The sequence below is a fragment of the Carcharodon carcharias genome, chromosome 33 (assembly GCF_017639515.1).
Source record: "Carcharodon carcharias isolate sCarCar2 chromosome 33, sCarCar2.pri, whole genome shotgun sequence".
Taxonomy (NCBI): domain Eukaryota; kingdom Metazoa; phylum Chordata; class Chondrichthyes; order Lamniformes; family Lamnidae; genus Carcharodon; species Carcharodon carcharias.
This window is the reverse complement of record NC_054499.1, coordinates 3294379-3319320: the sequence shown is the minus strand read 5'-3', so window position 1 is coordinate 3319320 and position 24942 is coordinate 3294379. Positions and strand designations below refer to the sequence as shown.

The window sequence follows — 24942 nt, the reverse complement described above, 5'->3', positions numbered from 1 at the left end:
GGTACAGTACTGGTGTGCATGGTTCCGTCACTGTAGAACACTGGGGTACAGTACTGGTGGGGACAGGTCTGTCACTGTATAACACTGGGGTGCAGTACCGGTGGGGACAGGTCTGTCACTGTATAAGACTTGGGTACAGTACTGGTGGGGACAGGTGTGTCACTGTATAACACTGGGGTGCAGTACTGGTGGGGACAGGTCTGTCATTGTATAACACTGGGGTGCAGTACTGGTGTGGACCGTCTGTTGGTGGTGGAAGTTCTGTTTCTGTATAACCCTATGACACTGTTCTGGTGGGGACAAATCTGTTACTGTGTAACACTGGGGTTCAGTCTTGGTTGGGAGAGTTCTGTCACTGTATAACATTAGGGTACAATACTGGTGGGGACGGGTCTGTCACTGTATAACACTGGGGTACAGTAATGGTGGGGACAGGTCTGTCACTGTATAACACTAGGGTACAGTACTGGGGGGACAGTTCTGTGTCTGTATAACAGTGGGGTACATTACTGGCGGTGACAGAAGTGTCACTGTATACCTCTGGGCTGCAGTGCTGGTGGTGACAGTCCCGACACTGTATAGTACTTGGGCACAGTCTTGGTGGGGTTACGTATGTCGCTGTATAACACTGAGGTACAGTACTGGTGGGTCACGTCTGTCACTGTATGACTCTGGGGTACAGAACCAGTGGGGACGGGTCTGTCACTGTATAACACTGGGGTTCAGTTCTGGTGGGTACAGGTCTGTCACTGTATAACTCTGGGGTACAGATCTGATCGGGACTGGTCTGTCACTGTATAACACTGGGATACAGTTCTGGTGGGTACAGGTTTGTCACTGTATAACACTGGGGTACAGTACTGGTGGGGACGGGTCTGTCACTGTATAACACTGGGGTAAAGTACAGTTGGGTCAGGCCTGTCACTGTATAACACTGGGGTACCGTACTGGTGGGGACAGGTCTGTGTCTGTATAACAGTGGGATACAGTACTGGTGGGGAAACGTCTATCACTGTATATCTCTGTGATAAAGTACTGGTGGGTCAAGTCTTTCACTGCATAATTCTGAGGAACAATACTGGTGGGGACGGGTCTGTCGCTGTATATCACTGGGGTACAATACTGGTGGGGACAGGGCTGTGTCTTTATAACACTGGGGTACAGTAAAGGTGTGGGCAGGTCTGTGTCTGTTTAACACTGGGGTACAATACTTGTGGTGATGGATTTGTCACTGTATAACACTGGGGTACAGTACTGGTGGGGACAGGTCTGTGTCTCTATAACAGTGGGGTACAGTAGTGGTGGTGACGGAAGTGTCACTGTATACCTCTGGACTGCAGTGCTGGTGGGCACAGTCCTGACACTATATAGTACTTGGGCACAGTCCTGGTAGGGTGACCTCTGTCCCTGTATAACCCTGGGGTGAAGCCGTGGTGCGGACGGGTCTGTCACTGTATAACGCGGGTACAGTACAGGTGGAGACAATTCTGCCACTGTTAACAGTGGGCTACAGTACTGGTGGGTCAGGTCTGTCACTATATAACTAAGGGGAACAAAACTTGTTGGGTCCGGTCTGTCACTGCATATCACTGGGGTACAGTACGGGTGGAGACAATTCTGTCACTGTATAACTTTGGGGTACAGTACTGGTGGGGATGGATGTGTTATTGTATAACACAGGTGTACAGTAATGGTGGGGATTGGTCTGTGTCTGTATAACACTGGGGTACAGTACTGGTGGGGACAGGTCTGTCACTGTATAACTCTGGGGTACATTACTGGTGGGGACGGGGCTGTCACTGTATAACACTGGGCTACAGTTGTGGTGGGGACAGGTCTGTCACTTTATTACACTGGGGTACAGGAGTGGTGGAGACAGGTCTGTCACTGTATAACACTGGGGTACAGTACTGGTGGGTCCAGTCCGTCACTGTATAACTCTGGGGTACAGTACTTGTGGGGACAGATCTGTCACTGTATAACTCTGGGGTACAGTACTGGTGGGGAAATGTCTATCACTGTATAACACTGGGGTACAATACTGTTGGGGACGGGTCTGTCACTGTATAACACTGGGGTACAGTTGTGGTGGGGACAGGTCTGTCACTGTATAAGTCTGGTGTACAGTACTGCTGGGGACAGGACTGTCACTGTATAACACTGGGGTTCAGTTCTGGTGGGGACGGGTCTGTCGCTGTATAACGCTGGGGTACAGTACTGGTGGGGACAGGTCTGTCACTGTATAACTCTGGGGTACAGTACTGGTGGGGATGGGTCTGTCACTGTATAACACTGGGGTACAGTACTGGTGGGGACGGGCCTGTCACAGTATAACACTGGGGTACAGTACTGGTGGGGACGGTCTGTTGGTGGTGGAAATTCTGTTTCTGTATAACCCTACGACACTGTTCTGGCGGGGACAAATCTGTTACTGTATAACACTGGGTTTCAGTCTTGGTTGGGAGAGTTCTGTCACTGTATAACATTAGGGTACAATACTGGTGTGGACGGGTCTGTCACTGTATAACACTGGGGTACAGTAATGGTGGGGACAGGCCTGTCACTGTATAACACTGGGGTACAGTACTGGTGGGGACAGGCCTGTCACTGTATAACACTGGTGTACAGTACTGGGGGGACATGTCTGTGTCTGTATAACAGTGGGGTACAGTACTGGTGGTGACAGAAGTGTCACTGTAAACCTCTGGGCTGCAGTGCTGGTGGTGACAGTCCCGACACTGTATAGTACTTGGGCACAGTCTTGGTGGGGTTACGTATGTCGCTGTATAACACTGACGTACAATACTGGTGGGTCACGTCTGTCACTGTATGACTCTGGGGTACAGAACCAGTGGGGACGGGTCTGTCACTGTATAAGACTGTGGTTCAGTTCTGGTGGGTATAGGTCTGTCACTGTATAACTCTGGGGTACAGAACTGACCGGGACTGGTCTGTCACTGTATAACACTGGGGTACAGTACTGGTGGGGACGGGTCTGTCACTGTATAACTCTGGGGTACAGAACTGATCGGGACTGGTCTGTCACTGTATAACACTGGGGTACAGTACTGGTGGGGACGGGTCTGTCACTGTATAACTCTGGGGTACAGGCCTGGTTGGGACAGATCTGTCAGTAACGACAACTAGGGCACTGTACTGATGGGGTTTGTCTATCACTGTATAACACTGGGATACAGTACAGGCAGGCACAGGTCTGGCACTGTAAAACACCGGGATACTGTACTGGTGTGGACAGGTCTGTCACTGTATAACACTGGGGTACTGTACTGGTGGGGACAGGTCTGTCACTGTATAACACTGGGTTACAGTTCTGGTGTGGACAGGTCTGTCACTGTATAACACTGGGGTAAAGTACGGATGGGACAGCCCTGTCACAGTATAACACTAGGGTACTGTACTGGTGGGGAGAGGTCTGTCACTGTATAACATTAGGGGGACGGTACTGGTTGGGACGGGTCTGTCGCTGTATATCACCGGGGTACAATACTGGTGGGGACAGGTCTGTGTCTTTATAACACTGGGGTACGGTAAAGGTGTGTACAGGTCTTTGTCTGTTTAACACTGGGGTACAATACTTGTGGTGACGGATTTGTTACTGTATAACACTGGTGTACAGTACTGGGGGGACAGGTCTGTGTCTGTATAACAGTGGGGTACAGTAGTGGTGGTGACGTAAGTGTCACTGTATACCTCTGGGCTGCAGTGCTGGTGGGCACAGTCCTGACACTGTATAGTACTTGGGCACAGTCCTGGTAGGGTGACCTCTGTCCCTGTATAACGCTGGGGTGAAGCCGTGGGCAGACGGGTCTGTCACTATAACACGGGTACAATACAGGTGGAGACAATTCTGCCACTGTTAACAGTGGGCTACAGTACTGGTGGGTCAGGTCTGTCACTATATAACTCAGGGGAACAAAACTTGTTTGGATGGTCTGTCACTGCATATCACTGGGGTACAGTACGGGTGGAGACAATTCTGTCACTGTATAACTTTGGGGTACAGTACTGGTGGGGATGGATGTGTTATTGTATAACACAGGTGTACTGTAATGGTGGGGAACGGTCTGTGTCTGTATAACACTGGGGTACAGTACTGGTGGGGACAGGTCTGTCACCGTATAACTCTGGGGTACAGTACTAGTGGGGACGGGTCTGTCACTGTATAACTCTGGGGTACAGTACTGGTGGGGACGGGTCTGTCACAGTATAACACTGGGGTACAGTACTGGTGGGGACAGGTCTGTCACTGTATAACACTGGGGTACATTATGGTGGGGACAGGTCTGTCACGGTATAACACTGAGGTACAGTACAGGTGGGAAGAGGTCTGTTACTGTATAACACTGGGGTACAGTCCTGGTGAGAAAGGTCTGTCACTGTCTGTCGATATACTATATAGTTCTGCTGAATGGTCATGCGGACTCGAAACGTCAACTCTTTTCTTCTCAGCCGATGCTGCCAGACCTGCTGAGATTTTCCAGGTAATTCTGTTTTTCTTCTGTCACTGTATAACACTGGTGTGCAGTACTGGTGGGGATGGGTCTGTCACTGTATAACACTGGGGTACAATACAGGTGGGTACAGATCTGTGTCTATAAAACAGTGGCGTACAATACTAGTAGTGAGGGATGTGTCGCTGTACACCTCTGTGCTGCAGTGCTTGTGGGGACAGTCCCGACACTGTATAGCACTTGGACACAGTCCTGTTGGGGTTAGGTCTGTCGCTGTATAACCCTTGGGTGCAGCCGTGGTGCGGACTGGTCTGTCTCTGTGTAACACGGGTACAGAATGGGTGGAGACAATTCTGTCACTGTTAACAGTAGGGTACAGTACTGGTGGGTCAGGTCGGTCACTGCATAACTCTGGGGTACAAAACTTGTGTGGACTGGTCAGTCACTGTATAACACTGGGGTACAGTACTGGTGGGGAGGATTCTGTCACTGTATATCACTGGGGTACAGTACTGGTGGGGACATGTCTGTCACTGTATAACACTTGGGTACAGTACTTTTGGGGAGCGTTCTGTCACTGTATAGCACTGGGGTACAGTACTGATTGGCACAGGTCTGTCACTGTTTAACTCTGAGTACAGTACTGGTTGGGACAGGTCTGTCACTATAGACAACTAGGGCACTGTACTGGTGGGGTTTGTCTGTCACTGTATCACACGAGTACAGTACTGGTGGGGACGGGTCTGTCACTGTATAACACTGGGTTCCTTACAGGCAGGCACAGGTCTTTTGCTGTAAAACACTGGGGTACAGTACTGGTGTGGACAGGTCTGTCACTGTATAACACTGGGTTACGGTACTTGTGGAGATGGACTGTCACTGTATAACTCTGAGGTACAGTGCTGGTTGGGACAGGTCTGTCACTATAGACAAATAGGGCACTGTAGGGGTGGGGTTTGTCTGTCACTGTATAACACGGGTACAGTACTGGTGGGGACGGGTCTGTCACTGTATAACACTGGGGTACAGTACTGGTGTGGACAGGTCTGTCACTGTATAACACTGGGGTACAGTACTGGTGGGGACGGGTCTATCACTGTATATCACTGGATTACAATACTGGTGGGGTCAGGTCTGTCACTGTATAACACTGGGGTACAGTACTGGTGGGGACAGGTCTGTCACTGAATGACACTGGGGTACAGTGCTGGTGGGGATAGTTCTTTCACTGCATAACACTGGGGTACGGTACTGGTGCGGACAGGTCTGTCACTGTATAATACTGGGATATAGAACTGGTGGAGACGGGTCTGCCACTGTCTAACACTGGGGTACAATACTGGTGCGGACAGGTCTGTCACTGTATAACACTGAGGTACAGTACTGGTGGGGCCGTGTATGTCACCGTATAGCACTGGGGTACAGTGATGGTGGGGCCGGGTCTGTCACTGTATAACCCTGGTGTACAGTGCTGGTGGGGATGGTTCTTTCACTGTGTAACACTGGGGTACAGTACTGGTGTGGATGGTTCTCTCACTGTATACACTGTGGTACAGTACTGCTGGGTACGGATTGTCACTGTTTAAAACTGGGGTACAGTACTGGTGGAGACAGGTCTGTGTCTGTATAACTGGGGTACAGTTCTGGTTCTGACGGCTGTGTCACTGTATAACATTGGTGTACAGTACTGGCAGGGAGAGTCCTGTCACTGAATAACACTAGGGTACTGTGAAGTTGGGGACAAGGCTGATACTGTATAACACTGAGGTACAGTACTGGTGGGGACAGGTCTGTCACTGTATAAAAACAAAAAACTGCGGATGCTGGAATTCCAAAACAAAAACAGAATTACCTGGAAAAACTCAGCAGTTCTGGCAGCATCGGCGAAGAAGAAAAGAGTTGATGTTTTGGGTCCTCATGACCTTTCAGCAGAACTGAATCGTTCGATATACTATATAGTTCTGCTGAAGGGTCAAGAGGACTCGAAACTTCAACTCTTTTCTTCTCCGCCGATGCTGCCAGACCTGCTGAGTTTTTCCAGGTAATTCTGTTTTTGTTCTGTCACTGTATAACACCGGTCTGCAGTATTGGTGGGGATGGGTCTGTCATTGTATAACACTGGGGTACAATACTGGTGGAAACAGGTCTGTGTCTGTATAACAGTGGGGTACAGTACTAGTGGGGAAAGGTCTTTCACTGTATAACACAGGGGTACAGTAGTGGTGGAGACAGGTCTGTCACTGTATAACACTGGGGTACAGTACTGGTGGGTCAAGTCTGTCACGGTATAACTCTGGGGTACAGAACTGGTGGGGACGGGTCTGTCACTGTATATCACTGGGGTACAGTACTGGTGGGGACTGGTCTATCACTGTATATCACAGGGGTACAGTAGTGGTGGAGACAGGTCTGTCACTGTATAACACTGGGGTGCAGTGCTGGTGGGGTTGGTTCTTTCACCGCATAACACTGGGGTACAGTGCTGGTGTGGACAGGTCTGTCGGTGTATAACACTGGGGAACAGTACTGGTTGGGATGGGTCTGTCACTGAATAACACTGGGGTACGGTACATGTGGAGATGGACTGTCACTATATAACTCTGAGGTACAGTACTGGCATGGACAGTTCTGTCACTGTATAACACTGGGGTACAGTGCTGGTGGGGACGGGTCTTTCACGGTATCACACTGGGGTAAAGTACGGTTGGGTCAGGCCTGTCACTGTATATCACTGGGGTACAGTACTGGTGGGGAGGATTCTGTCACTGTATATCACTGGGGTACAGTATTGTTGGGCACAGGTCTGTCACTGTATAACTCTGAGTATAGCACTGGTTGGGACAGGTCTGTCACTATAGACAACTAGGGCACTGTACTGTTGGGGTTTGTCTGTCACTGTATAACACGAGTACAGTACTGGTGGGGATGGGTCTGTCACTGTATAACACTGGGTTCCAGTACAGGCAGGCACAGGTCTTTCGCTGTAAAACACTGGGGTACAGTACTGGTGTGGACAGGTCTGTCACTGTATAACACTGGGATACAGTACTGGTGGGTCATGTCTGTCACGTTATAACTCTGGGGTACAGAACTGGTGGGGATGGGTCTGTCACTGTATATCACTGGGGTACAGTACTGGTGGGGACTGGTCTGTCACTGTATAACACTGGGGTGCAGTGCTGGTGGGGTTGGTTCTTTCACTGCATAACACTGGGGTACAGTACTGGTGGGGACGGATCTGTCACTGTATAACACTGGGGTGCAGTACTGGTTGGGACAGGTCTGTTACTATAGACAACTAGGGCACTGTACTGGTGGGGTTTGTCTGTCACTGTATAACACGGGTACAATACTGATGGGTGAAGTCTGTCACGGTATAACTCTGGGGTACAGTACTGGTGGGGACGGGTCTGTCACTGTATATCACCGGGGTACAGTACTGGTGGGGACAGGTCTGTCACTGTATAACACTGGGGTACAGTACTGGTGGGGACGGGTCTGTCGCTGTATATCACTGGGGTACAGTACTGGTGGGGATGGGTCTGTCACTGTATAACACTGGGGTACAGTACTGGTGGGGACGGGTCTGTCACTGTATAACACTGGGGTACAGTACTGGTGGGGACAGGTCTGTCACGGTATTACTCTGAGTATAGTACTGTTTGGGACAGGTCTGTCACTGTAGACAACTAGGGCACTGTACTGTTGGGGTTTGTCTGTCACTGTATAACTTTGGGGTACAGTTCTGGTGGGGACTGGTCTGTCACTGTATAACATTAGGGGTACAGTACTGGTGGGGACGGGTCTGTCATTGTATATCACTGGGGTACACTACAGGTGGGGACAGGTCTGTCACTGTATATCACTGGGGTACAGTACTTGTGTGGACAGGTCTGTCACTGTATTACACTGGGGTACAATACTGGTGGGGACTGGTCTGTCACTGTATAACACTGGGGTACAGTACTGGTTAGGACAGATCTGTCACTGTAAAACACTGGCGTACAGTAGTGGTTGGGACAGGTCTGTTACTATAGAGAACTAGGGCACTGTACTGGTTGTGTTTGTCTGTCACAGTATAACACGGGTACAGTACTGGTGGGGACAGGTCTGTCACTGTATAACACAGGTACAGTACTGGTGGGGACGGGTCTGTCACTGTATAACACGGGTACAGTACTGGTGGGGACAGGTCTGTCACTGTATAACACGGGTACAGTATTGGTGGGGACGGATCTGTCACTGTATAACACTGGGGTACAGTATTGGTGTGGACAGGTCTGTCACCGTATATCGCTGGAGTACAAAACTGGTGGGGACAGGTTTGTCACTGTATAACACTGAGGTAGAGTGCTGGTGCGGACAGTTCTTTCGCTGCATAACACTGGGGTACAGTACTGGTGGGGACAGGTCTGTCACTATAGACAACTAGGGCACTGTACTGTTGGGGTTTGTCTGTCACTGTATAACACGAGTACAGTACTGGTGGGGATGGGTCTGTCACTGTATAACACTGGGTTCCAGTACAGGCAGGCACAGGTCTTTCGCTGTAAAACACTGGGGTACAGTACTGGTTGGGACGGGTCTGTCACTGTATAACACTGGGGTACAGTACTGGTGGGGACGGGTCTGTCACTGTATAATACTGGGCTACGGTACTTGTAGAGATGGACTGTCATTATATAACTCTGAGGTTCAGTACTGGTTGGGACAGGTTTGTCACTGTATAACACTGGGGTACAGTACTGGCATGGACAGTTCTGTCACTGTATAACACTGGGGTACAGTGCTGGTGGGGACGGGTCTTTCACGGTATAACACTGGGGTAAAGTACGGTTGGGTCAGGCCTGTCACTGTATATCACTGGGGTACAGTACTGGTGGGGAGGATTCTGTCACTGTATATCACTGGGGTACAGTATTGTTGGGCACAGGTCTGTCACTGTATAACTCTGAGTATAGCACTGGTTGGGACAGGTCTGTCACTATAGACAACTAGGGCACTGTACTGTTGGGGTTTGTCTGTCACTGTATAACACGAGTACAGTACTGGTGGGGATGGGTCTGTCACTGTATAACACTGGGTTCCAGTACAGGCAGGCACAGGTCTTTCGCTGTAAAACACTGGGGTACAGTACTGGTGTGGACAGGTCTGTCACTGTATAACACTGGGATACAGTACTGGTGGGACGGGTCTGTCACTGTATATCACTGGGGTACAGTACTGGTGGGGACTGGTCTGTCACTGTATAACACTGGGGTGCAGTGCTGGTGGGGTTGGTTCTTTCACTGCATAACACTGGGGTACAGTACTGGTGGGGACGGATCTGTCACTGTATAACACTGGGGTGCAGTACTGGTTGGGACAGGTCTGTTACTATAGACAACTAGGGCACTGTACTGGTGGGGTTTGTCTGTCACTGTATAACACGGGTACAATACTGATGGGTGAAGTCTGTCACGGTATAACTCTGGGGTACAGTACTGGTGGGGACGGGTCTGTCACTGTATATCACCGGGGTACAGTACTGGTGGGGACAGGTCTGTCACTGTATAACACTGGGGTACAGTACTGGTGGGGACGGGTCTGTCACTGTATATCACTGGGGTACAGTACTGGTGGGGATGGGTCTGTCACTGTATAACACTGGGGTACAGTACTGGTGGGGACGGGTCTGTCACTGTATAACACTGGGGTACAGTACTGGTGGGGACAGGTCTGTCACTGTATTACTCTGAGTATAGTACTGTTTGGGACAGGTCTGTCACTGTAGACAACTAGGGCACTGTACTGTTGGGGTTTGTCTGTCACTGTATAACTCTGGGGTACAGTTCTGGTGGGGACTGGTCTGTCACTGTATAACATTAGGGGTACAGTACTGGTGGGGACGGGCCTGTCATTGTATATCACTGGGGTACACTACAGGTGGGGACAGGTCTGTCACTGTATATCACTGGGGTACAGTACTTGTGTGGACAGGTCTGTCACTGTATTACACTGGGGTACAATACTGGTGGGGACTGGTCTGTCACTGTATAACACTGGGGTACAGTACTGGTTAGGACAGATCTGTCACTGTAAAACACTGGCGTACAGTAGTGGTTGGGACAGGTCTGTTACTATAGAGAACTAGGGCACTGTACTGGTTGTGTTTGTCTGTCACAGTATAACACGGGTACAGTACTGGTGGGGACAGGTCTGTCACTGTATAACACAGGTACAGTACTGGTGGGGACGGGTCTGTCACTGTATAACACGGGTACAGTACTGGTGGGGACAGGTCTGTCACTGTATAACACGGGTACAGTATTGGTGGGGACGGATCTGTCACTGTATAACACTGGGGTACAGTATTGGTGTGGACAGGTCTGTCACCGTATATCGCTGGAGTACAAAACTGGTGGGGACAGGTTTGTCACTGTATAACACTGAGGTAGAGTGCTGGTGCGGACAGTTCTTTCGCTGCATAACACTGGGGTACAGTACTGGTGGGGACAGGTCTGTCACTATAGACAACTAGGGCACTGTACTGTTGGGGTTTGTCTGTCACTGTATAACACGAGTACAGTACTGGTGGGGATGGGTCTGTCACTGTATAACACTGGGTTCCAGTACAGGCAGGCACAGGTCTTTCGCTGTAAAACACTGGGGTACAGTACTGGTTGGGACGGGTCTGTCACTGTATAACACTGGGGTACAGTACTGGTGGGGACGGGTCTGTCACTGTATAATACTGGGCTACGGTACTTGTAGAGATGGACTGTCATTATATAACTCTGAGGTTCAGTACTGGTTGGGACAGGTTTGTCACTGTATAACACTGGGGTACAGTACTGGCGTGGACAGGTCTGTCACTGTATATCACTGGGGTACAGTGCTGGTGGGGATGGGTCTATCACTGTATATCGCTGGATTACAATACTGGTGGGGACAGGTCTGTCACTGTATAACACCGGGGTACAGTACTGGTGAGGACAGGTCTGTACCTGTATGACACCGTGGTACAGTGCTGGTGGGGCTCGTTCTTTCACTGCATAACACTGGGGTACAGTACTGGTGGGGACAGGTCAGTCACTATAGACAACTAGGGCACTGTACTGGTGGGGTTCGTCTGTCACTGTATAACACGGGTACAGTACTGGTGGGAATGGGTCTGTCACTGTATAAAACTGGGGTACAGAACTGGTGGAGACGGGTTTGTCACTGCCTACCACTGGGGTACAATACTGGTGGGGACAGGTCTGTCACTGTATAACACTGGGGTACAGTACTGGTGGGGCCGGGTCTGTCACAGTATAGCACTGGGGTACAGTGATAGTGGGGCCAGGTCTGTCACTGTATGACCCTGGTGTACAGTGCTGGTGGGGATGGTTCTTTCACTGATTACACTGTGGTAAAGTACTGCTGTGTATGGACTGTCACTGTAAAACACTGGGTTAGAGTAATGGTAGGGGCATGTCTGTCACTGTATAACACTGGGGTGCAGTAATCGTGGGGACAGGTCTGTCACTATATAACACTGGGGTATAGTAGTGGTGGGGACAGACTGTATAACACTGGAGCACGTCTCAGTAATTCCACTTGGTTTTGAGTGGAATTTTTGTCTTTATTCTGAATTTGTCTGTCTGGCTTTTGCTGCGGCTTTTGACCTTTTCTTCCTGTTCTGTTTCCAGAAATATCGTTACCAAGATGAAGACACTCCGCCCTTGGAGCACAGTCCAGCGCACTTACCCAATCAGATGAAGGGACCAGAACTTGTTCACGTTTCAGAGAAGAATCTCTCTCAAATTGAGAATGTTCATGGCTACGTTTCACACTCACACATCTCGCCGATGAAGGTATGACCCGCGCTCCATGTATAAGGAATTGATTGCAACTTTCCTGTGTTTGCAGACCCAACTCCTCCTGTTGGCTCTTTCTGTCCTCCCTACATCACCATGCTTTCCTGTCCTGGAGCTCGGAGCCCTTTCTTCAGAGTGTGATTGTTAACCTCTTTCCAAATTCCCAACTTCTTCCCTTTCTCTCCTGTCTCCTTTCAAACCCCAGTGTCCCCTGCTCCCAGTGACTCTCCTTCCCACCCTCCCCCTCTGGAACACTCTGACCTGTCCTGAGGCTCCATCCTAAAATTGAACCAAGGCGATGAGTTTGGGAAGCCTGTAACGCCATTGAGTTCCCTCCCCTCAGCCGTGGGCTCCCCTCGCCCGATTTCCACGCACTGGCATTGACTGGACCCTGAGAGAGCCTTGGCACTGCTGACCGGCAGCTCACTGCTTAGCCCAAGGTCCAGCAGCAACGTGCTCGGAGTGAGCCGCACCCTGAGTAATGCATTGGGAATAAAACTGGTGCTTACCCAGTGACCAGAGCTCATCCTGCACTGAGTCATTGAGAAACCAAAAACAGGTCTCCCATTCCCCGCCAAGTTCACCCCTCACATCGGCTTGTTTGTGAGTCATGTGTCGCAAAACATCCCCAGTTACGTATTATTTCAATGTTGTGTTAAACTACTTCAGGTGCTAGGCTTAAAGGTCCAAGGTTACTTGTTTCTTTGTTGTGTGTCTGTGTTCTGGGTGTTTTTGTTTGTGATGTTGTGCAATCATTGAAGTTTTATAAACATCCTTGTTTAATTTAGTTGGCCTTGTGCAGTGCAGATGCTGAGCGGTGACTGATTTTTTTTCCCCCCTATACCCCTCTGCTCTGATATCAGCACCTGCCCCCCACCCCCCAAAATCCCCACAATCCTGATCTCACCTTCCAAAAGCTCAGTCAGCAATTCACCCCCTGTTTATTAAATTGGATATTCCTGCTTTTCTGTGGATTTTAGCATCAAAGGCTTTTGATTGTTTTAATCGGCAGCAAAACTCAGGAATTCAACTCTGACTCCTGCCCCATTTACCCTTCCTGACCTCTAACCACAACCCACTCACCCCGAACCCCAACCTCACCCCTAACCCCGACCTCACTCCTAACCCCAACCCATTCACCCCAACCTCACACCTCACCTTGACCGAACCCCGAACCCCAACCTCACCCCTAACCCCGACCTCAACCCCCACCCCCCCCCCGCCCCCGCTGGGCATCGGGATGTTGGGAGAGTCAATCCAGTGTGTTGCCATGGCAATTGTGTGCTGCGGCTGAGTCCATTCGGGTTGACAGGCTTGTGGTCCTGGTCAGTGTATCCAGCAGATGTTTAATCCTAAGGCCAGTGTGAGCTGTTGGGGGGTGGATGGGCGGAGGGGGGGGGTGTGTGGGGGGCAGGTGCAGAGTTTGGCATCTCCTCAGGTAGCAATGGAAGAGCTCCATTCAGTGGGTGCTGGGTGGGAGGCGTTTTGGCTGGGGAGATTCCGCACTCACTAAAGACTGTTGTGTTTCAATGTGGAGTTCTGGCACCACACTGTGGAATCCAAGTGCATTGCAGGCATTCCAACCACCAACTGCAACCACTGATATATTCAGGCTGGAATTCCTCCTGTCTTGAGGAGGAGATGATACACGTTCAGATGCACTACCTCGTCTACCTGTCCTGAGAGTGTTTGATAGGGACAGTGTAGAGGGAGTTTACTCTGTATCTAACCCCGTGCTGTACCTGTCCTGGGAGTGTTTGATAGGGACAGTGTAGAGGGAGATTTACTCTGTATCTAACCCTGTGCTGTACCTGTCCTGGGAGTGTTTGATAGGGACAGTGTAGAGGGAGATTTACTCTGTATCTAACCCCGTGCTGTACCTGCCCTGGGAGTGTTTGATAGGGACAGTGTAGAGGGAGATTTACTCTGTATCTAACCCCGTGCTGTACCTGTCCTGGGAGTGTTTGATGCGGGCAGTGAAGACGGAGCTTTACTCTGTATCTAACCCCGTGCTGTACCTGTCCTGGGAGTGATTGATAGGGACAGTGTAGAGGGAGATTTACTCTGTATCTAACCCCGTGCTGTACCTGTCCTGGGAGTGTTTAGTGTGGACAGTGTAGAGGGATTTTACTCTGTATCTAACCCTGTGCTGTACCTGCCCTGGGAGTGTTTGATGGGGACAGTGTAGAGGCCGCTTTACTCTGTATCTAACCCCGGGCTGTACCTGTCCTGGGAGTGTTTGATGGGGACGCTGTAGAGGGAGCTTTACCCTGTACGTAACCCCGTGCTGTACCTGTCCTGGGAGTGTTTGATAGGGACAGTGTAGAGGGAGTTTACTCTGTATGTAACCCCGTGCTGTACCTGCCCTGGGAGTGTTTGATAGGGACAGTGCAGAGGGAGATTTACTCTGTATCTAACCCCGTGCTGTACCTCTCCTGGCAGTGTTTAGTGTGGACAGTGTAGAGGGATTTTACTCTGTATCTAACCCTGTGCTGTACCTGCCCTGGGAGTGTTTGATGGGGACAGTGTAGAGGCCGCTTTACTCTGTATCTAACCCCGGGCTGTACCTGTCCTGGGAGTGTTTGATGGGGACGCTGTAGAGGGAGCTTTACCCTGTACGTAACCCCGTGCTGTACCTGTCCTGGGAGTGTTTGATGGGGACAGTGCAGAGGCCGCTTTACTCTGTATCTAACCCCGTGCTGTACCTGTATTGGGAGTGTTTGATGGGGACAGTGTAGAGGGAGATTTACTCTTTATCTAACCCCGTGCTGTACCTGTCCTGGGAGTGTTTGATGGGGACAGTGTAGAGGGAGATTTACTCTGTATCTAACCCCGTGCTGTACCTGTCCTGGGAGTGTTTGATGAGGACAGTGTAGAGGGAGCTTTACTCTGTATCTAACCCCGTGCGGTACCTGTCCTGGGAGTGTTTGATGGGGACAGTGTAGAGGAGGTTTACTCTGTATCTAACTCCATGTTGTACCTGTCCTGGGAGTGTTTGATGGGGACAGTGTAGAGTGAGCTTTACTCTGTATCTAACCCCGTGCTGTACCTGTCCTGGGAGTGTTTGATGGGGACGGTGCAGAGGGAGATTTACTCTGTATCTAACCCGGTGCTGTACCTGTCCTGGGAGGGTTTGATGGGGACAGTGTAGAGGGAGATTTACTCTGTATCTAACCCCGTGCTGTACCTGTCCTGAGAATGTTTGATGGGGACAGTGTAGAGGGAGCTTTACTCTGTATCTAACCCTGTGCTGTACCTGTCCTGGGAGGGTTTGATGGGGACAGTGTAGAGGGAGATTTACTCTGTATCTAACCCCGTGCTGTACCTGTCCTGAGAATGTTTGATGGGGACAGTGTAGAGGGAGCTTTACTCTGTATCTAACCCTGTGCTGTGCCTGTGCTGGGAGTGTTTGATGGGGACAGTGTAGAGGGAGTTTACTCTGCAACTGACCCCATGCTGTCCCTGTCCTGGGAGTGTTTGATGGGGACAGTGTAGAGCGAGATTCACTCTGTATCTACCCCTGTGCTGTACCTGTCCTGGGAGTAATTGATGGGGACAGTGTAGAAGGAGCTTTACTCTGTATCCTACCCCGTGATTTACTTGTCCTGGGAGTGTTTGATGGGGACGGTGTAGAGGGACCTTTACTCTGTATCTGACCCTGTGCTGTACCTGTCCCGGAACTACCTGTCACTGATTTGGGAAGTATTGTATCCTCTGTGATTGAAAACCCTCACTTTCACATGTACTCCGCATATTGCCAGAAAGTTTGATGTCTTTTTTGTGATTTGCCCATTTTCGTCAACTTCTGTCTGTCAAAATACAAAACAAATAGCTGTTTCATAATGTGGTCTGAGAATGTGCATCTTGTAAATACAGATGTGGAAATTAATTCTCATACAGCCCCTTTCCCACGTGTTATTTTTCTGCTTTTCTGCACGCGTGAATGCTGCTTACTCTCCAGTACCTCATCAGGTGCCCTGTCCTGACGTTAGAAATAGGGGCAGGAGGAGGTTAATCAGCCCATTGAGTCTGATGCGCCATTCAATAAGATTGAGGGTGTCCTTCTACCTCAACTCCAGTTTCCTGTCCGTCCCCCCCACATTTGATTCCTTTCGAGTTCAAAAAGTTCTCCATGCATGTCCAAATATACTCAACGACTGAGCACCTACATCTCTTTGGGGTAGAGAATTCCAAAGATTCACAACACTCCACATCCCAGTCTTACACGGTTGACCCCTTATCCAGAGACTGTGACCCTGTGTCCTAGACTCTCCACCCAGGAGGAGCAGCCTCTCGGCTTTGGGTAAATAGATTAATAGGTATCGTGGTAAGTAAACAGGGAGAAACATTTGAAGAAACAATTCAAATGCCCAACAAGAATACATTCCAGTGAAGAACAAAAACTCAGCAAGAAAGACCCACCCCTGGCTCACTGAGGAAGTTAAGGATAGTACTAGAGTGAAAGAAGAAGCTCACAATGCTTCATAAACAGTAGTAAAGCCTGAGGACTGGGCGTGTTTTAGAACCCAGCAGTGGGTCACCAAAAGGGTCACCAGGGAAAAAATAGAATCTGAGAGTAAGCTAGCCAGAAATATAAAAACGGATTGTAAGAGCTTTTATAAATATGTAAAAAGAAAGAGAGTAGCTAAAGTTAACGTTGACCCCTTAGATTCAGAGACAGGAGAAATTAATGAGGAAATGGCAGAGGGGTTGAATAAGCATTTTGTGTCCGTCTTCACAGTAGAATACATAGGTTCCGTACCAGAAATAGACGGTAACCTAGGAACCGAAAAGGGTGAGGAAATCAGGGAAATTAACATCAGCAGAGACAAAATATTAGAGAAACCTATAGGACTAAAATTGAATAAATTCTGGGGACCGGAAGCCCTACACCCTACGATTCTAAAAGAGATTGCTGCAGAGAAAGTGGATAGGCTGGCTGCGATTTTCCAAAATTCCTTAGATTCTGGAACGGTCCGACTAGACTGGAAATTGGCAAATGTTACTCTACTTTTCAAGAAAGGCAGGAGAGAGAACGCAGTGAACTACAAGCCAGTTAGCCGAACATCAGTTGTTGAGAAAATGCTGGAATGTATTATTGAGGAAGTCTTAACAATGCACCTAGAAAAGCGTAGCCTGAATAGAACAAGTGAACATAGCTTTGGCAAAGGGAAATCCTGTTTATTAGAGTTTTTTGAGGATGTAACTAGTAGGGTAGGTAAAGGGGAACCAGTAGAGGTAGTTTACCTGGATTTCCAAAAGGCATTCAATAAGGTGCCACACAAAAGGTTAATAGGCAAGATCGGAGCTCAAGGGGTAATATATTAACATGGATAGAGGATGGATTAATGGACAGGAAGCAGAGACTGGGCATACCTGGGGCTTTTTCACGTTGACAGACAGTGAATAGTGGAGTGCTGCAAGGATCAGTGCTGGGTCCTCAGCTATTTATAATCGATATTAATGACTTAGATGAAGAGACAGAGAGTAGCGTATCTACATTTGCTGATGATACCAAGCTAGATGGGAAGGTAAGCTGTGGGGAGGACACAGAGAGGCTGCAAAGAGATAGACACAGGTTAGGTGAGTGGGCAACAAGATGGCAGATGGTGTGTAACATGGGGAAATGTGAACTTATTCACTTTGGCTGTACGAATAAAAAGGCAGAATATTGTTTAAAAGGTGATAAACTTGTAAGTGTTGATGTTGAAAGAGATTTGGGTGTGTTTATACACGGAACACAGGAAGTTAGCGTGCAGGCGCAGCACGCAATTAGGAAGGCAAATGGCACGTTGGCCTTTATTGCAGGGGTTTGGAGTAGAGGAATAAAGAAGCCTTGCTACAGCTGTACAGAGTTTTGGTGAGACCACATCTAGAATACTGTGTGCAGCCTCCACATTTAAGAAAGGATATACTCACATCGGAGGCAGTACAGTGAAGGTTCATTGAATTGGGTCCTGGGATGAGGGGGTTGTCCTAAGATGAGAGGCTGAGTAAATTTTTTTTTTAAGTCATTAATGGGATGTGAGCTTCGCTGGCTAGGCCAGCATTTATTGCCCATCCCTAATTGCTCCTTGATTAGGTGGTGGTGAGCTGCCTTCTTGAACCGCTGCAGTCCATGTGGTGTAGGTACACCCACAGCGCTGTTAGGGAGGGAGTTCCAGGATTTTGACCCAGTGACAGAGAAGGAACAGCCAATATATTTCCAAGTCAGAATGGTGTGGGGCTTGGAGAGGAACTTCCAGTCTTATATTCCCTAGAGTTTAGAAGAATGAGAGGCAATCTCATTGAAACCTACAAAACTCTGAAGAGTTTTGACAGAGTGGACGCTGAGAAATTGTTTCCGCTGGTCAGTGAATCTAAAACACGGGAGCACAGTCTCAGGATACCTGGTCAATCATTTAGGACTGAGATGAGGAGAAATTATATCAAAGGGCTGTGAATCTTTGGAATTCTCTATCCCAGAGGGTTGTGGATGCTCCATCGTTGAAGATATTTAAGGCCGGGGTAGACAGATTTTTGGCCTCTCAGGGAATGGGTGGGAAAATGGAGCTGGAGCTCAAGATCACCATGATGGTATTGAATGATGGAGCAGGTAAAATGGGCCATGTGGTCTACCCCTGCTCCTAATTCGTATGTTCTTAGCATCTGCCCTGTCAAACCCTGCTCGAATCTTGTACGTCTCAATGAAATCGCCTCTCATTCTTTTGAACTCCAGAGAGCATAGGCCCACTCCACACAACCCCTCCTCATGGGGCAGCCCCTCATCCCAGGAGCCAGTCCGGTTCATTCTCGATGTGATGGCCGGACTGTCACAGGCGTCATCGGCTCTGGGCCAGGTGCCCTTTCCCTCTCCTACCCCAGATTACGGAGGCTACCGCCTGACGTTAAGGTCGACACCAGCTCATTGAGAGAGTTGACCTGGGATCTTGCTGCTCTCCGGGCCCCAGGGTCTCAAGCAAGACGGGTCATGTTGGAAGCCATTGGCTTGAGTTGAAGCTCCCTGTCCCTTGTTCCACCATCTTACTCTGCTGCTAGTCATGTGACTGATAACATTGCTTGCATTGGAACTGTTTGTAATCTGCACTCACTCATTATCATCCCTTTCCTGCAGCATTCGGATCCTGTGGAACTCTGCATTCCGGTAAGTCAACAATGCCCCATGAGTGACTCAGGCCCAAGGGGCTGAATTTGTTAAATTGCAATGTTGCATAGAATGGGCTTGAATTTCCTTGTGTCGAGGATGAAGTGGTGACCTAATCGAGGGGTTTAAGATTCGACAGGGCCGACAGAGAGAATCTATTTCCTCTGGTGAGGGAGAGTCCAGAACACGGAGGGGGGGCAGGACCTTCCAATTGGAGCCAGGCCGTTCAAGCGTGATGTCAGGAAACACTTCCTCACACAGAGGGGAGCGGGAATCTGGAACCCTCTCCCCACAAAAAGCTGTTGAGGCTGGGGGTCAATTGGAAATTTCAGAACTGGTTTTTGTTTGGTAAGGGGATTGATTACACAAGAGCACAGGAACCAGGAGCAGGAGTAGGCCACTCAGCCCCTTCAGCCTGCTCCACCATTCAGTTCGATCGTAGACAATCAGATCGTGGCTTCAGCTCACTTTCCTACCTGCCCCCTTAATCTTTAACCCCCTTGTAGGTCAAAAACCTGTCTAGCTCAGCCTTGAATATATTTAGCGACCCAAAAGACCCACAGACTAACGACCCTCTGAGGGAAGATATTCCTCCTCCATCTTAAATGGGTGAGGCCCTTTCTTTAAATTACACCCCTGTTACCACAAGAGATAACATCTCTCAGCATCCACCCTGTCAAACCCTGTATTAAAGGTTATGGAACCAATGTGAGTAGATGGAGTTAATGTTCACATCAGCCTTGATGTAAGTGTATGGCAGAAACAGGTTCAAAGGGCTGAATGGCCTTCATTTTTTGTTGTGTAACAGGCTCGAGGGGCTGAATGGCCTCCTGCTCCTGTGTAACAGGCTTGAGGGGCTGAATGGCCTCCTCCTGTTCCTGTGTAATAGGCTCGAGGGGCTGAATGGCCTCCTCCTGCTCCTGTGTAACAGGCTCGAGGGGCTGAATGGCCTCTTCCTGTTCCTTTTTCCTAAGTGAGAGAGCCTATTCCCTGGGAGTGATAGACACTGGGTATTTGACAGTGAGGTACGTGTATTACAGAGGGAGGAGGATTTGGGATGAGTACGTTAATGTTATCAGGGCTGTGTTTACTGGCAAGTTACAGCAGGTACTGATGAGGAGCTTAGGCACACGGGTTACCCTGGCAATGGGCTTTAAACTTAATGGCTCCTGGGCACTGAGCAGCACAGCCTCTCCTAACATAGCATCTCTGCATTCACTGCATTGTTCTTTGTCGAGAGAGAGAGAGATAGGGGAGGGGAGAGGGAAAGGCAAGGAGAGGTAGAGACGGACGGACAGAGTAAGTGACAGACAGACAGAGACGGAGAGACAGACGGATGGATGGAGAGAGACAGACCGACAGAGAGACAGGCAGACAGAGACAGAGTGACAGACAGAGATGGAATGACAGACAGAGACGGAGAGACAGACGGATGGATGGAGAGAGACAGACTGACAGAGAGACAGGCAGACAGAGACAGAGTGACAGACAGAAATGGAGAGACAGATGGTTGGATGGAGACAGACAGACAGACAGATAGAGAGACACAGACCGACAGAGAGGCAGGCAGTTAGAGAGAGAGAGAGAAACAGTGAGCCAGGGAGAGAAAGAGAGAAAGAACAAGGGAGAGAGAGAGAGATGGAAAAAGAAACAGACAGAGAGAGAGGGAAAAAGAGAGGGACAGAAAGGAAGAAGGAGGGAGATAAGGAGAGAGAGGCAGAGTAAGGGGGGAGAGAGAGAGGGAGAAAGGGAGAGAGAAAGGCAGAGGGAGGGACAGAGAGAGAAGTGGAGGGAGGGAGGGGGAGAGAGGCAGAGGGAGGGAGAGAGAAAGGCAGAGACACTGAAAGAGATAGCCAGGGAGAGAGAGAGAGTGACAGACTGGGAGAGGGAGAGATAGAGAGATACACAGAGAAGAGAGAGAGAGATGGAAAGAGAGAGAAAGGGCAACAGAGAAAGGGAGACAGAGAGAGAGGGGGTGTGAGAGAGAGGCAGAGAGACAGAAAGAGAAAGACAGAAAGATGAGGAGAGGGAGAGAGAGAGGGAGAGAGAGACATAAATGGAGAGAGAGAGAGAGAGGGGCAGAAGACAGAGAGAAGGAGAGAGAAAGACCAAGAGAGGGAGCAAGAGAAAAAACAAGGTGAGGAAGAGAGACAGGGAAAAGGAAAGACAGGGACAGCATTAAGACTGAAGTTGGTGAGACAGCTGTGACCTTTTCACACAACGTAATAACCTCTCTTCATTTAATGGATATCACTGAGTTGTTGGGTATTTTTCTCTCTCTCTCTCTCTGTGTTTGCCTTTGTTTCCTGTTTAAGTGCTGGGGTGTTGGGGTGGGGGCCGATGTGTGGGGTGGGGGAGGGTGATGGTTACCGTGGGGGAGGAAGGAATTTAAAATCTGTAGCGGAGTCCCGCACACAGGGGGAGCAAGCGGAACTCACGCTCGGCCTGCAAGTGATGCTGAATCTGCAGGCGTGTCCAGTGAGCGAGCGGAGGGTTGATGAGGCTGCGTGACTGTGTGGAGAGGGAGTGGCAGGGGTGGGGGGGTCTGGACAAGGGCTTTGAAAGCTGACCCCACCATTGGAATGCCTGAGACTGGGGCACAAAGCCAGAGAGCGTTTGGGACTGAGTGTTGGCGGGATGGTCAATGGAGGGACCGTGCTAGGGACTGCGCTATCTCAGTTGTTCCTGCTCTGGCTCTCGTACCCAACATTGCGATTGGACCATCGTTAACTTGCAGATTAAAGCTTGCTGATGGTGTGGCCGAGAACGTTCCAGAATTAAATTGCCTAACCATCGTCCTGTAACTGGCGTGCTGGGGTAAGGCTGTCATCTCCCCACGATTGAAGTACACTCTTCAGCTATTGGAAATTAACCTCCAGACCATTGCTGCAAGTGAACACCAAGGGAAGAAAATCATTTGGGCATTAATAAATAGTATTTATTTCAGTTGCTTTGAACACTTTTGCCTAATGATCCATTGAGGTAGGAAGAATGAAGAGAGACAATATAAACTTAATGATACAGTTTTGAAAGAGTGGAGGAACAAGAGAGGAAGGAGTTACATAGACAAGCTGGCAGGATGAGTTAAGAAGACTGTTAAAAATGGCATATGGGGTTCTGAGCTTTATAAATAGAGGCCGAGAGTACAAAGGCAAGGAAGTTACGCTAAGCCTTTATATATCACTATTTAGGCCCCAATTCCGGGCTCCGCACTTTGGGAAGGATGTCCAGGCCTTGGGGAGGGTGCGGAGGGAGATTTACTAGAATGTTCCCAGGGCTGAGGGAGTTCAGTTCATGTGGAGAGACTGGAGAAGCTGGGACTGTTCTCCTTAGAGCAGAGAAGGTTAAGGGGGAGATTGAATCGAGGCGTTCAAAATCATGAGGGGTTTGGATAGAGTAAATCAGGAGAAACTGTTTCCAGTGGCAGGAGGGTCGGTAACCAGAGGGACACAGATTGAAGAGAATCGGGAAAAGGACCAGAGGGGAAGATGAGGAGAAGGTTTTTTTTACACAGCGAGTTATTGTGATCTGGAAGGCGCTGCCTGAAAGGGCGGCGGAAGCAGATTCAATAGGAACTTTCAACAGGGGAATTGGATAAATACCTGAAGGGGAATAAATTTGAGGAGCCATGGAGGAAAGAGCAGGGCGAGTGAGGATAATTAGATAGATCTTTCAAAGAGCCAGAACAGGTACAATGGGCTGAATGGCCACCTTCTGTGCTACTTAATTCTATGATTCTATATTCATTTTACAATTGTTGGAGATAGAGGAAAAAATGGGCGTTTGGGGTCTGAAAGTCAGGAATCATCCAATCAGCTAATGAAGATTCTGTTGGCTTTCTATTGGCCGTGGGAGGAGAGAAAAGACCTTGGGGTCAGACCACAACGCCAAGGTTCTTCAAGTCTGGTTAGACAACACCAAAGACTACTCTGCACAGCTCTGAACTCCTTATTATAAAAAATATATCGAGGCACTGGAGAAGATGTAAAAAAAATTAAAGTGGATACCAGAGCTGAAAGATTGTTATTGTCAGGAAAGATGGAACAAGCTAGGGCTGTTTTCTCCAGACAAGAAAAGACAGAGGGTTAACTTGATAGAAGCTTTTAGAATTCTGATAAGGTTCAGGAGGGTAGATATAGAGATGTTTCCCCTTGTGTGGGGAGACCAGAACCAGGGGCTATGGATATAAGAGAGTCACTAATAAATCCAATGGGGAATTCAGGAGAAACCCAAAGAGTGGGGAGAGTGGAACTCGCTCCCACAGGGAGTGGTTGTGGTGAATATTATAGAGACATTTAAAGGGAAGCTGCATAAACACGAGGGAGCAAGGAATAGGAGGATATGGGGATCAGGTGAGATGGAGAGGGGGGTTGGGAGGAGGCTTGTGTGGAGCAGAAGCACCAGCAGGGAGCAGATGGGCTGAATGGCCTTTTTCTGCGTGCTGTAAATTCTCTGTAATTCTTTGTGACTCACTGAGCATTACACACAGCTCCCGTTCTCTCAGGAATCTTGGAGACAGTGGGACTAATCAGATCGCTCGTACAAAAAAACCAGTACAGGTGCAATGGGCTGAATGGTCTCCTTCTGTAAGATTCTCCTTTGTGAATGAAGTTGATCAATCTGTGGCCAGGCCGTTATGTTTGACATATTCACACAGCCTACCAACATTAGTTCCTAACTTTAATCTATTTTAAGAGTCAGTTTTTATCCCTCTCTTCAGAGACTGTGAAAGTGCAGAGAGGGATTAAAGGATCCAGGTACCGAAATCACTAAAAGCTACTGCATAGGTACAGAAAGGGTAGTGGAACGTCAGCCTTTACCTCAAGGTGGGAGCTGGTGTGAACGGGGAGGAGGTGATGCTTCAGTTGCACGGAGCCTTGGTTAGACCCCATCGGGAGTAACTGGGTTCAGGTCTGGGCCCCGCACCTCAGGAAGGAGATACCTCTGGCCTTTGAGTGGGGAGGGGAAGCAGCGCAGATTCACCAGAATGATCCCGGGACTAAAAGGGTTAAATTCTGAGGACAGGTCACACAGACTAGGCTTATATTTCCTCGAGTGTAGAAGATTAAGGGGTGATCTAATCGAGGGATTTAAGATGATTAAAGGATTCGATAGGGTCGATAGAGAGAGACTATTTCCTCTGGTCGCAGGTGGGGGAGGGGGGGGCGGGGAGGGTGGGTGGGGAGGGTCCAGAACACGGGGACAGAGCCTTCAAATTGGATCCCGGCCGTTCAGGGGTGATGTCAGGAAGCATCACACAGAGGGGAGCGGGGATCTGGAACTCTCTCCCCATCCCCACCACCGCCCACCCCGGGGCAATGGAAGGGTCAACTGGGAATTTCAAAACTGAGATGGAGAGATTTTTGTTGGGTGAAGGGGATTAAGGAGGAAAGGCGGGAAAATGAGATTGAGGTGAAGATCAGCCATGATCGCATTGAATAATAGAACAAGCTTGAGAGGCTGAATGGCCTCCTCCTCTTCACTA

General features: G+C 49.3%; 1 protein-coding gene across 1 annotated transcript in view; it reads left to right on the top strand.

Moving 5' to 3' along the window:
* LOC121272206 (disks large homolog 4-like) overlaps positions 1–24942 on the top strand; it is a 447756-nt gene that overhangs the window by 261273 nt on the left and 161541 nt on the right. The window contains exon 2 of the mRNA XM_041178732.1: positions 12146–12310. Coding sequence (XP_041034666.1) covers positions 12146–12310 — 165 coding nt within the window. The remainder of the gene's footprint in view (positions 1–12145; positions 12311–24942) is intronic.